Source organism: Delphinus delphis, chromosome 4 (genome assembly GCF_949987515.2).
Source record: "Delphinus delphis chromosome 4, mDelDel1.2, whole genome shotgun sequence".
Taxonomy (NCBI): Eukaryota; Metazoa; Chordata; class Mammalia; order Artiodactyla; family Delphinidae; genus Delphinus; species Delphinus delphis.
The window spans coordinates 129,284-143,070 of record NC_082686.1 but is presented as its reverse complement, the minus strand read 5'-3'; the positions used below and the strand labels follow the sequence as shown (position 1 = coordinate 143,070).

Genomic DNA, 13,787 nt, shown 5'->3' with positions numbered 1-13,787 from the left:
TCTGAAGCTGATTCTGATAAGTTAGGATGCGTACCACTAAAAAAATAGTGAAAATATCAGTCAAGAAATTAAAATGCTTCATTAGAAAATATTTACTTAATACCAAAGAAAGTGGTAGAGGAGGATTAGAGGCAAAAAAAAGAAAGAAAAAAAAAAGACATGAGACATGCAGAAAACGAAAAGTACAGTGGCAGAGGTAAATCCAACTATATCAATAATAACAGTAAATGTGGGTTAAACAATTCATTCAAAGGGCAGATTTTTCAGACTCTGTGTGTATTACCCTACTATATGCTACTAACAAGAGACATGTTTTAGATTCAAAGATACAGATAGATTGAAAGTAAAACAATGGAAAAAGATATTTCATGCAGGTAGCAACCACGAGAAAGCTGTAATGGCTTTACTAGTATTAGATAAAATACACTTTAAAACAAAAATATTTACTAGAAGAGATAAAAAGGGACATTTTATAATGATAAAAGGACCAACCCATTAGAAAGACCTAATAATTATAAATATGTATGCACCTAACAATAGAGCACTGAAATATATGGAGCAAAAACTGATAGAAAACAAAGGATGATATTGGAGACATCAATACACATTTTCTATAATGGATAGAATAACTAGGCAGAACATCAAAAGGTAATGGAGGACTTGAACAACACTATAAACCAACTAGACTTAAAAGACATCTATAAAACACTCTACCCAAGAACAGCAGAAGGGACTTCCCTGGTGGTGCAGTGGTTAAGAATCCACCTGCCCATGCAGGGGACACAGGTTTGAGCCCTGGTCCGGGAAGATCCCACATGCCACGGAACAACTAAGCCTGTGTGCCACAACTACTGAGCCTGTGCTCTAGAGCCCACAAGCCACAACTTCTGAGCCCACATGCCACAACTACCGAAGCCTGTGCACCTAGAGCCCCTGCTACGCAACAAGAGAAGCCACCACAATGAGAAGCCCGCGCACCGCAATGAAGAGTAGCCCCCGCTCACCGCAACTAGAAAAAGCCTGCGTGCAGCAACGAAAACCCAATGCAGCCAAAGATAATTAATTAATTTAGAAAGAAGATGTAATAGGTTCTGTTTCAAAAGATAAAATGCATATACAAAGCTTTAAAAAAAAAAAAAAGAACAGAATATACATTCTTCCTAAGTACACATGGAATATTCTCTAGGCTAGGTTGTATGCTAGGCCATAAAACAAACCTCAATAAATTCTGAAAAGATAAAAGTAATACATAGTACATTCTTCAACCACAATGGAATTAAATTAAGAATCAACAAAAACTTTTGAGAAGCTGAGAAATATGTAGAAATTGAACAACACATTCCTAAATAAACAATGAATCAAAGAAGAAATCAAAACAGAAATCAGAAAATACTTTGAAATGAATGAAAATGAAGAATGGCATGTAGCTAAAGCAGTGCTTAGAGGTAAATTTATAGCTGTAAATGCCTATATTAAGAAAGAAGAGGGCTTCCCTGGTGGCACAGTGGTTGAGAATCCGCCTGCTGATGCAGGGGACATGGGTTCGTGCCCCGGTCTGGGAGGATCCCACATGCTGCGGAGCGGCTGGGCCCGTGAGCCATGGCTGCTGAGCCTGTGCATCCGGAGCCTGTGCTCCGCGACAGGAGAGGCCACAACGGTCAGAGGCCTGCGTACTGCAAAAAAAAAAAAAAAGAAGAAGAAAGATCTCAATAACATAAGTTTCCATCAAAAGACACTGGAAAAAGAGCAAATAAACCTAAAGCAAGCAGAAGAAAGAAAGTAATAAAAGAGAGTGGAAATTAATGAACTAGATAAGAGAAAAATAATAGAGAAAATCAATGAAACAAAAACAAGTTCTTTGGAAATATCAACAAAATTGACAAACCTTTAGCTAGGTTGACCAAGAAAAAAGAGAAGACTCAACTTACTAGAATCAGAATGAAAGAAAGGACATTACTACTGACCTTAGAGAAATTTTTAAAAAAATTATGAAGGAATACTATAAATAATTGTATGCCAACAAATTAGATAACTTAGATGAAATGGACAAATTCCTAGAAAGACATAAACTATAGAACTTGACTCAAGAAGAAACTAACAATCTGAATAGACCTATAGCAAGTGAAGATATTGAATAGGTAATTTAAAAAAAAAAAAAAAAAAACCCCAAATACTCCCCACCCAGGTGGCTTCACCACTGAATTCTACCAAACATTTAAGGACGAATTAATACCAGTTTGTCACAAGCCCTTCCTAAAAATAGAAGAGAGAACATTCATTTAATAAGGCCAATATTACCTGACACCAAAACCAGACAATGACATTAACAAGAATAGAAAACCACAGAGCAATATCTCTTATGAATATGAACACAAAAGTCCTCAGCAGAATACTAGCAAACCAAATCCATCAACAGACAGAAAGAATCATACACCATGACCAAGTTGGATTTACCCCAGGAATGCAAGATTGATTTAAACTGAGAGGCAGTTAAGGTAATATACCATATCAATAGAATAAAAACCAAAACCACATGATCAGCCTCAATAAATACAGAAGAAAAAGCATTTGACAAAATTCAGCACCCTAGGAATAGAAGGGAATTTACTTAACCTGATAAAGGACATTACAGGAATCCCACAGCTAACATCGTACTTAATGACGGAAGACCGAATGCTTTCCCCTACGATCAGGAACACTTCGGGGAGGATCACACAAGGTGTAAGAACCAGGAGAAGGGGAAGGGGGTACCCTAGGGCACATCCACGCACCAGCCAACACCTGCTCCCGGACGAGAACGCTGCAGTCCAGAGGGGCCAGGTGCAGTGAGACTGGCCAGGGACTGGGCTGTCCCTGCCCCTTCCTACCCTCTGCCTCGCGTGAGGCCTGCTATACAGGGCGGGCAGCCACAATTCCTCCAGAAGGATCAGCCAGGCTAACCTGGTGTTTCCTAACTTCCCTGAGGATGAGAATCGCCTGAGTTCCTATTAAAACAGTCTCACAGACAAGGTCACATCCCAGATCTGGGAGGCCTGGTGCCTCGGATATTTAACAAGCTCCCAGGGGAGTTTTGTGTTCAGGGCTCTGTGGGGCCCACGTGACCTGGGGTCCGTACCCAACCCAGCACAGAGGGGAACATTTCGGGAGTGGCCTCCTCTGTGTGCGAGCTACTGCAGGGACCTGCATGATAAGTGAACGGTGCTGGGGTCAGGCTCTGTCCCTGAGGAGGTTGCCAGTCTCAGCCTCGGCTCTGCTCCAGCTCCAGCCGAGAGGCCGAACCTCCCTGCTTGGCCTCCTGCCAATGTGCTTGAATAGCGTGTCTTTTTCGCACGCCCTCCTTTGCAAGAGGCCAGTCCTTTCCTCCACAAATGCAGTGAAAGGATGTTGTGAAAGGGTCTTACTCTGCCGACGGCTAGCAGACATGCCATGAGTGTCATAATTAAAGGGGTGCAGGACCCTCTCTTTGCTTCAGGATGAGGGACCGGGCACCCCCTGTCCACGCCTGCCTGGCCCAAAGGCCACCCAGCTGCCAGCATGGGGGCTGCCCAGGTCATGTCCAAGCTCCAGCTGGTTGAGGTGAAGGGTGAGAGCCACTGTCCTCCGATCTGTCTCCTGATGCCCAGAGGTCTCCACCGTCTGTAGTTACCAGAACCCAAGTTTCCTGGGCCAGAGAGGGATGGATCCCTCAGTTTCAACGTCCTGCTCAAGAAAATCTCGATACTGTGAACCATGTGAGCTGGCTGCTGAGGCTCAGACGAGACAGTTGTCGTCTGAGCCCTGATGTAATTTTGATTATAATCTTTGGTGTTCGTCAAAACAGCCTTGTTTTTCATTGAATTTGAATAAATGTGATAAATTTGAACTGGTAAATTCAAACAAATAACAAAGTAAATAAAAACCCTGAAACAACAGCAAACAAACCTCATGGGGCAGAGATGTGGGCCTTCCCAGAACTTTCCGGGAAGAGTTGTCAAACTGGGGCCTCAGCTGGGGGCTGGCAGGCCAGGGCTGAAGGGCCCCCCTTGCCTTGGAGACAAGGGTGGGGTCCTGCACGTAGCAGCTCACAGGCTTCTGGAGCTCAAGGGGCTGTCATCGTGCGGAGACCAGCTGTCCCCAGGAAGAAACCCAGAGTGGGGCCGCCCACTGGTCCAGGGGAAAGCTCGCTTCCCTTTGTAGCTGAAGGGAAGCAGGGCCGGTGCTGGGCAGGATCAGGTCTAAAACAGTGGGTGGGAGTGAGAGCCGGCTGGCAGAGGCCCCTGGGACTGACCCCAGGGCCAGAGAAGGCCGGGAGGGCCGGGGGCCTACCCAACCTCCACCTCCGCGTCACTGCTCCTGGTGGTCTGGGCAGGGCCAGGACTAAGGAGGGAGCGTGGCCAGGGGTCAGGAATCGCGGTCCCTGCAGGCCTCGAGGATGGGGTATGGCTGGACTCTGTGCGGGGGTGGGGGGCCCTGAACGTCGAGCGCCCCCCCTCTGTGATCGTGAGGTGAGGAGTCCTCCCTCTGGTGGCAGGAAAGTCTGGGGATAGTGTCGCCTGGACTGCGGGCAGGAACAGCCGTGCCTGCCAGGGTGGTCCACGCTGTCCAGAGGGCGAAGGGTGGGTCCTCAGCAGGCCCCAGACTCTCTGACGGCACTTGACACTGCAGGGCCAACAGATGGGATCCTGGCCATGGCCTCAGGGTCTCGCCCCGAGACACTCAATGCTTCTCTCAGGGACAGTTCTCTGGGTGACTGTGGACCAAACTGATAAACCAATAGAGCACGGGAATTCCTGTGAGGCTGAACTGGACCATGGGGAAGGCAACCTGGGGCAGAGTTCCCCTTGTCCTGTCTCTGAGGCCCTGAGTGAATTGTCTTTGCTCCTGGCTAAAGCTGCGAACTGATTTTCCCTGGTGATGCCTGAGACAGGTCATCCCCGCAACCACATGCCCCAGGCACCCTCCTACCCACCTGGGGATGCCACCTGCCAGGGGCCGTGTGGGACCATCACCACCCATTCATGGAACTAGACGGTGCTTCTAGTTGAGGACAGGTCAGAGGAGGATGAGGGACATTTTACAAACTGGAGCTCGTGGTAGTAGGTGAGAGGAAGCCCCCAGGAGCCCCAAAGATGGCTATGCAGATACGCTGGGAAGCAGCTTCCCTCCTTGTGGTAAACGAGCATGCCCTGGATGTGGGGTCGGGGGCACACTCAGCGGCTGCCCTAGGCAGGCTCCCTGGGGGCTGGGGCACTGGGGTTCTTTCCTGTGCACTTTGAAAGCACAGTGGACATCTGGGAACTGTCGCTTTGGGATTCTTGGGTCAACGGGGGCAAGGGAAGTACCAGCAGAGACTTATTCAACTTGTGGCTAAAGCAGCGATGAGCAGAGGCATAGAGACATGTTTTGAAAGCAAGCTGGAGAGGTGTGTCCACCGCAGCACCACAGCCCAGAGCCAGCTCACCTCCCGTCCCTGGCTGACCTTTCGTGCACAGGCTATGCTGGCCCCTGGGCTGAGCTAGACAGGTGTGGTCCACCCTCCAGGCTCCCCACCCTGGCACGTCCCTGTGTCAACAAAACTTCAACTAGCAATCAAGAAGAAAAATGGGGCTTCCCTGGTGGCGCAGTGGTTGACAACCTGCCTGCTGATGCAGGGGACACGGGTTCGAGCCCTGGTCTGGGAAGATCCCACATGCCGCGGAGCAACTAGGCCCGTGAGCCACGACTACTGAGCCTGCGCATCTGGAGCCTGTGCTCCGCAACAAGAGAGGCCGCAACAGTAAGAGGCCCGCGTACCGCGATGAAGGGCAGCCCCCCGCTCGCCACAACTAGAGAAAGCCCTCACACAGAAACGAAGACCCAACATAGCAAAAATAAATACATAAATAAATAAATTAAATTTTAAAAAAAAAGAAGAAAAATGGAATTTTATTCAAGCCAAACTGAGGATTATAACCTGGTAGACAAATAGAAACTGTGAGAATTGTTCCACCTGTTAAAAGTTGAAGGCACAGTCATACATTTTCAAGACAAAGGATTGTACATCAAAATGACATACTGATAATTTGCATAAAGTTCACCAAGGATACATGGTCCAGGTAAGCACATATAAAGTGAGAAGCAAGTCACCATGACCCCCTGCAGAGCTGGTGCCCATTTGGGGCCACTTCTGGTCTCTGACGTTCCTGCCAGGACCAGTGTATTTCCCCTCCCTGGCGACTGGTCCAGAGAGGGCCATGTGATGCCCACCAGGCTGGAAGTTCCTAGCAGGAGGTGGTGAGCAACTGAGGAGACAGAAGCTCATCCCTCCGGACAGGCACTGCCCCTCCAGCTCCATCCCTCTACACCCTGGCCCTTTCTGTCCCTCCCATGGCCCGCCCCTCCCCTTTATGTCCCTCCAATGGCCCCGCCCCTTTACCTCCCTCCCATGGCCCCACCCCTCCACACCCTGCTCCTTTATGTCCTTCCCCAAGGCCCCGCCCCTCCACAGACCCACTCCTTTATGTCCCTCCCCCTGGACCTGCCCCACCCCACCCAAGCTTCCTGACCCTGGCCTGGGTGGTGCAGCATCTGCAGCCCTGATGACGTCAGGGTGCGTGGACTTTACTCCTTTTCCCAGTTTTGCAGGAATTTAGCTTTTATTTCATGTTTTACAGCTACAGAGACTTGTTACAATGCTTTTTATTTAATGCAAATACAAGCGAACAATTAGTTTATGATTTCCAAGTCTGTGTCCTTAAAAAAAAGCAAAACAGAAAAACGGTGGATAAGCTTAATTTGAATTTTCCTGGAAGTAATTCTTAATATTTGTAACTTGATTTATTTGAATTGGTGGATACAAAAGCATAAAGATCATAAAGTTCCCTGGCTTCACCAACAGCCACAAGCAGACCCTGTCTGCTGCGCACAGACAGGTCGGGAATGACCTTCACCAACAGACCAAACACATCCGTCATAACCCTCATTCTATAGGCAGGACAGAAGGCGTGGGTGCTTGGGTACAGCTGTCTCCAGAGGCAGAGCTGAGATCCGCCCCGAGCCCCCTGCCCCTGCTGCCCCATGCCCCATAGATCCAGCAAAGTGTGATCCTGTCGGGAGAACCCCACTGAATGTAGAAGCTTGATTCTCAGTTCTGATTACAGTTACCATGTCAGTACTTGTCGGCTTATGAAACAGATTTTCCATTTAGAACTGTTAGCATTAACTACTCACTCAATAATCACAGCCCACCTGTAGGAAAGGGCTCTAAATGTGACCATGCTCTTTGGTAGGTGGGACAGACTGTCAGGCCACCCAACCACATTAGGTTTCATTTGCCCCAGTGATGAGCAGATTTAATGAAGGGCAGCCTTTTCAAAGGATGGTGGACAAAGCTTTGTGTTTTTAAATATAGTGGAAGCTTACGGAAACCACAATGCTCCAGTTATTTCTGGTAATCAGTTTGTTTTTTCTGGGTTAGGGGGTCTACACAGCCAGGATAGCCAGGATAGCACATGCTTTGTGACTGAGGATTGACTTTCCTAAGTGATGATCACCAAGAGTCCCTGGGGCCAGTCAGCTAACACGGATGCCTAATAGCGCTGAAATAATGCTGGGGGCCACTAAAAACAGCCCTTTGCAAAGAGGTTTCAATTTTTCATTCGCGAAGCAAATCAAGCTCCCTAATTAGCTACGACACAGCTGGAAAGCTCAGCCCCTACTACCCTGCAAGCCCTGCCTTGGCTTCCCTGCCCGACCTCCGTCTCTGCTACAGGAACAGCCCGGCTGCTTTCTCTAGTTCATTCGTGTTCAAAGAACTCGTGGCAGGCAGTGGTAACCATGGCAACAAAAGCCATAAATTCCTGGAAGTCGCATTCACCATCTCCATCGCTGTCCAGTGTTTCCATGACTTTGTCCACAACCTCCTGCTCTTTGATTTCCTAAGAGAAATAAGAGCAGTTGTCCAGCTTGTTGCTCAATGAAATTTAAGGATATCAAAACATGATCAGGAGTTGGCTGGCTTTAATAATTTGTATCAGAAACAACCTCAGACATGAAATGAAAAATGCCAGAAAGGACTTGTCCTGTGACCAGGAGGCTGTTGGCTGGCAGAAGTCTCTGGGGGTCTGAGCCTTCTTTTCCACCTTCCTTTAGGTCCAGTGGGGCCTGGCCTACTTAAAGACTGAATGGAACAGCCAAGATCTGAAAAGCTGCGGGTTGTTTGTGTTAAAATACCCAGAAAAGAATAGTACGGTCTAGATCAGCCTGAGCATGTTACATGCAAATGTCTGAACTTTTGGCCCCTGTAAGTTTTTCATTGCTTCTGTGTGTAGAAGGCCCTATAGTGAGGGCTTCCAGTGGATTTTCATGTTTTGAAAGCGGTTTTTGGCTGAAATAACTCTGGGGAACATGCCCTAAATTTATTAACTTCTGTGTCTTTTTGCCACTTGAGTTGCCTTCCAGGTGTCCTGGGACTTTTCCTGACATTCTGCCCAACATGCAGCCAAGTGAGTGGTGAAAGAGTCTCAGAGGAACGGACACAGTGAATGAAAGATGTACGCTGAGCGGAATGTTCTGAATAACCAGTCCCCAGGGCAGGAGAGCTGGGCCTGAAGAAGTTGAGTGTAATGTACAGTGGCTGCCTTGGATATAAAACATGTAAAAGGTTGAGATTCCTGTGGGCATTGGGGTAGGACCTATACACAACTGCTAAAAGATTAATTTCAATTACATGATAGATTTGCCTCCAGACAGAAACTACCTCATAAAACCAGGCCAGCAATGTTCATGATACCTTGTAACACTTACTGTGAATTACTTATCTTTTACAAATTGTGGTTCCCACATGCTAAGCTTTTTCTATGTTTTAAATCAATAATTAATGACAGTAGCTGCACTCGTTGAGCCACACTTGACAAGCACTGTCTCATTTCATCCTTTCAACAATTCGTTTTATGGAAGAATCGGGGACCTTCTTCTGATTGTGAGGTTACGAGGCAGAATCGGGGGGACCAGGTAAGTGAAAGCGTGCATGGGGCAGCTGCCACTAGGTGAACTTGGACGCCTGAGAACACCAGCCCTGGAATCAGACTAGAGGGTCCCACCCCAAGCCTGCAGGCCACTTCCTCTGCCAATGGGGTGTTTGGGCAGGGCGGGGACAGTGGGGCGGGAGGAGCCCTGCAGACATGGGACATGGAGCCTGGGGCTTGTCTTACACGGTGGCCCAGCCTGCCCAGGACGACAGCTGTCCACCACTGTGTGGCAGGGCCCTGGCCTGGGGCTCTAGTATCTTCCCCGGAATTAGCTCTTGGTCAGACACTAGTGCCCTGGTTCATGGTCTGGCCATTTCCTCTGTGTGTGACTGGTCACTTCAGTGATCTTGGTTCTGGGCACCAAGGGAAGGTCAGGCACCAGGTGGACTGCAGTTTATTGCCTCGAGGACACGGGGCTCATGCCACAGAGATAATGCGTGTGGCTGATTCCAGGGCAGCGGAGGCAGCGGCTGGGGAAGTCTGGACACACGTCCACCAGAGCGGGAGCTGCCAGGGCAGGACGGGGCTCATTGGGCGCCCTCACGCAGCTTCTCAAGTTCCCCTCCAAGGCCCCTGGCCCCACAGAGCCCCCTGCGAGGCCCCGGGGCCTCTCTTGTGAGCTGCTCGTGGCCACTCAGTGATGCACCAGGTTGTGGGGCCTGTGTCTCTCCCAGCATCGACCGAGCTGAGAGCTCAGTAACGTCTGCTGTGTGAACGGCATCTTATCACCATGTAACCATGTAGGAAAAGCCGAAACAGTCCTTTTCCCAAGAACAAAAGCTTATTTTTAACAGCCTTCTTATATGTTCACTGTGACCCATGATAAGTCATGAGTATATTTTCCATCCCATTTTGTCATCTTTATTTATTTATTTTTTATTTATTTTTTTTGCGGTACACGGGCCTCTCACTGATGTGGCCTCTCCTGTTGCGGAGCACGGGCTCTGGACGCGCAGGCCCAGCGGCCATGGCTCAGGGGCCCAGCCACTCCGTGGCATGTGGGATCTTCCCGGACCGGGGCACGAACCCGTGTGCCCTGCATCGGCAGGCGGACTCTCAACCACTGCGCCACCAGGGAAGCCCTTGTTTCTTTTTTTTTGTCTTTTTTTTTGTCATCGTTATTGCTGTACATCCTTGGATTTCTCAGAGAAAAGGCAGTGTTATTTGGAACCTGTACTTTTGCATTTGAGACAGCAGTCTTTCCTTGATGCTCCTACTGCACACAAAATGAATACGGTGGGGCCTACCTAAGCCAGCCTCTGTACTGAGGGCTCACCAGTGCAAACACGTTTTCAGAAACAACCTAGGAGTCCTGACACTGACCTGGAACCACCTTCAGGGCAGCTCAGAAGAGAAAGTGGACAGGTGGTTTTACAAGCAGACAGGAGAGCAGATTAACTTGTCAGTTTTAAAAAGCAAGACTCACCTCTAAAAAGTGGGAAAGCTCATTGTTGATGAGCTCCTTGAGTTCGGACTTCTTCAGCTTGTGCTTGTCACCTTCCCTTCCGGAATATTGATGGAAGACGTCAATTAGGGCCACCATGGCCTTCTCCAGCTCAGACATCCTGGGGGCCACAAAGAAAGATGCCTTCTAGCACAGAACAGTTAAGGTGTTACCTACTCAGACCTCAGCCCCCAGGGGGCACGACGGCCTCGGCTCACCTCCCCTTTTGGGCTCAGAGTGGTGCATCTCTCCAGTCACCCCTTGAGGCCACTCTTCCCCACCCCTGCTCTGTTTACTCTGTTCCCACGCCCTCTGGCTTCTGGTTGGTTTGGCCAGTGGGAAACTTCAGCCAAAATACACAGGCAGAGCAGTGAAGGGGCTTCGGACTGACTCCTTCCACCACCCCCACCCGAGGCCCCGTCTGCCCTGGCTCCGAGATGAGAGGACAGAGCAGGGGAGCAAGCTGTTAGAATGAACTGCGGTGACTAGGAACCAGATGAGGATACGAAAGTCAATAGGATCCCTATGTTCTGTCAAGAACAATGAGAAAACATAGTGGAAAAGTCTTCTTATTTTACAGCAGCACACATGTATTACTAAGAATAAGTTTAGCAAGAAAAGTGCAGGTCCTTCCAAAAGACACTAAGGGCATAAAATGTAGGAACTTACTTCCCTTCGAATGGATATATAAATTTAGCTCATTTTTTAAAACTCATTTTTAACAAAAATGTCTCTGGCATTTTTTTGTTTTTTGGATGGGTGAGGAACAGCTGTAAAATTCAACTGGAAAAATAAATATGATAGAATTGCCACAAATTATTTTGAAAATGAAGATGAAGAAAAGGTACCTTGACTACCAGAAACAAACATGTATCATACGGTCGTCTGATGAAGCTGTTGTAGGGAGAAAAGTTGCCACCCCAAATGTCTCTTTGGCATGCAGATTATTTTGGGCTGAAAACGATCCAGGCCCTGAAGTTTCAGGAAGAAACACTGACCTTCCCTTTAGCTGCCTGAATCAGAGCTCAGATGGAGGGCCTGTTACAGGAATGGAGTACTCACTAGAGATGTCAGCAAAGAATACGGGCCAAGGGTGGATCGGGGAACTCTTAGAGATCTGAGTCCGCTCTGTGTCCCATCGCCTCTTCATGGCGCAGCAAACACTGCTTTACCAAACATGTGCTTTTCCATCTCCATCTGAATTGCTTTCCTCCCCTTTGAACTGCCAGACGCCACCCCAACAGCCTCCTTTGTCTTTAGCTGATCATGGTATTTAAGGTGACGGACGGTCTGGGGCGTTTTTGTGAGTGACTCAGTCTTCCTGGGTCTCTCCCATGTATGCATGTTATTAAACTATGGTTTGAGTTTCTTCTGTTAACCTGTCTCACATCTATTTAATTCTTAGACTGGCCAGAAGAACCTAGAAGGGTGGAGGAAAATGTCTTCCTCCCCGACACCAGCCCTGAAGCCAGAACAAATGGGCCGGAGGCTGGGCCACCGCCAGGCACTTGGTATTCATGGAGGCGTCGCCATCCCCTTCTCAGCACTTATCGAAGCAGGAGGCTTCCATCTCCCGTCCCAGCGCATACCTTATACCGTGGCCTGCAACCTAAGGAAACAGCTGTTCAACCCTGGGAATCAGGCAGTTTACAAAGGACTGCTTGTCAATTGTTTCACAAAACTGAGACACTCAGCGAGAGAAATTGCCAACTTTTGGCCTTGAGTTCTAATCATTAAAGAATCTTTGCAATGTCATAGTTAAAAATAAATAAAAGAATTATGTCTAATTTTTGCAAAACCATTCCTGGGTTGAATATCATTTGCATCTTAAAAATAAATTGGAATATAACATTTAAATTCTTATTTTTATTTCTGATTTTCAAATGAAAAAGGATTGAGGATTTTGGCCTTGGCCTCTGATCTTTGCTAAATTCACCCTATTAATAATCAGTAGACTTTGTTTTGCTCTAAGTCCCTAAAAATCAGATATACCACACATAGATAGAATAATGCAGATGGATTAAAATCTTTAGCATTTCATACTTTCTTATCCTTTGCATTCGTTTTCAATTATTAATTTTTTTTAAAACAAAAAACCCAAGAAACTTTTGCGTGATCCTTTCGCTTCTCGAGCTTCATGATGACTTGGGGGAGGGGAGGCTAAATTACTCTGTGTGAAGTATGACTAGCGGGGTTTCTTTTAAAGGAAAGGCATAAAATATATATCCCACGTGTGAAAACTCCATAAAATGTGATTTTCTTCATAACCACACTGCAAATTAACTTTTTAAAGTTTTTCCTGTTAAATTCTTCCCAATTGATGGTTAAAGGCTGTCTTTTAAGAGAAATGGAAATCAAATATCCATGTTTCCCTTTCACTTCATTCCATGAATGTTCTACATTAACCTTTTATTTCGAAAGCAAGAGAACTTTTGGGGGTTACTCCTCAGAAGGACACATCACACAAGATCTGAGTGTGAGAGTCCCTCTGGGCAAGTGGCCCGATCTCCCCAAGAAACTGCAAGACTGAGGAAGGTTAAACCCGCCATAAACCGCAATTTCTTGGGCTCGATGTGTAATTTACTTGCAAAGACCTCCTCACTTGCCATGTATTGTGGTTTCTGCACGGCGTCCAGGGGGCCCTGACATTTGCGCGGAGCAAGGGGAAGACCGGAGCATCAGGCCGCCTGTCCTTCTCCGCGGAGGGACGCAAACCCCTGGTCCTCAAAGAGTTAAGGAAGAGGCCTGTTTGCAGCAATCACCTGAGCCACCAGACGTGACGTTTCCCCGACTTGTGGCGACAAAAACAAGCAGAATGGACCACTAGCTTCCCCCAGTTGAGGGAGCCGTGTCCACAAAGCAGTAGTAAGATTCACACTTTTGAAACGCTGCCAATTATCCTAAAGGGGTTTTTTAACTACCACCCAGTTCCCAAGCCCACCCTCCGGGCCCTGCCCCCAAAAGACCAGAGCAGGTTCCCCTGAGTGTCCTCACGTCAGTGGTCCTTGGTTGTCGCTCCTGGAACCTCCCGGCTGCCGCGTCCTGAGTCGCAGGCGTGGGGCGGAGGCAGCCTCTTATTCGTTCCCGGGCGGGGGCAGGGCCGGCACGGTCCCTGGGCGGGCCAGGCAGCCAATGGGGGCCGACGGCGGGGCGGGGGCGGGGCCGGCGCCCGTCCCCCTGCGGGCCAGGCAGCCAATGGGGGCCGAGGGCGGGGGCGGGGGCGGTGCGTCAGCTGGCTCCGCAGCCGGTGGGGGCGGGGGGCGGGGCCGGGGGTGCTGGGGCTGCCGGGCTGCACACAGGGCCGCATTGACGGCGCCACCGGGCACTCGTTGGGGAGCCAAGCCTGCACTCGGGCC

General features: G+C 48.6%; 1 protein-coding gene across 1 annotated transcript; it reads right to left on the bottom strand.

Moving 5' to 3' along the window:
* Positions 1–6,642: 6,642 nt before the first annotated feature.
* Positions 6,643–13,536, bottom strand: S100B (S100 calcium binding protein B). Its single transcript, XM_060009743.1, has 3 exons — positions 13,426–13,536; positions 10,414–10,552; positions 6,643–7,895 (listed from the first exon to the last, which is right to left on the bottom strand). Exons 2-3 carry the CDS (start codon positions 10,549–10,551, stop codon positions 7,755–7,757), a joined length of 279 nt encoding a protein of 92 aa, XP_059865726.1. The 5' UTR covers position 10,552; positions 13,426–13,536; the 3' UTR covers positions 6,643–7,754.
* Positions 13,537–13,787: the final 251 nt, after the last annotated feature.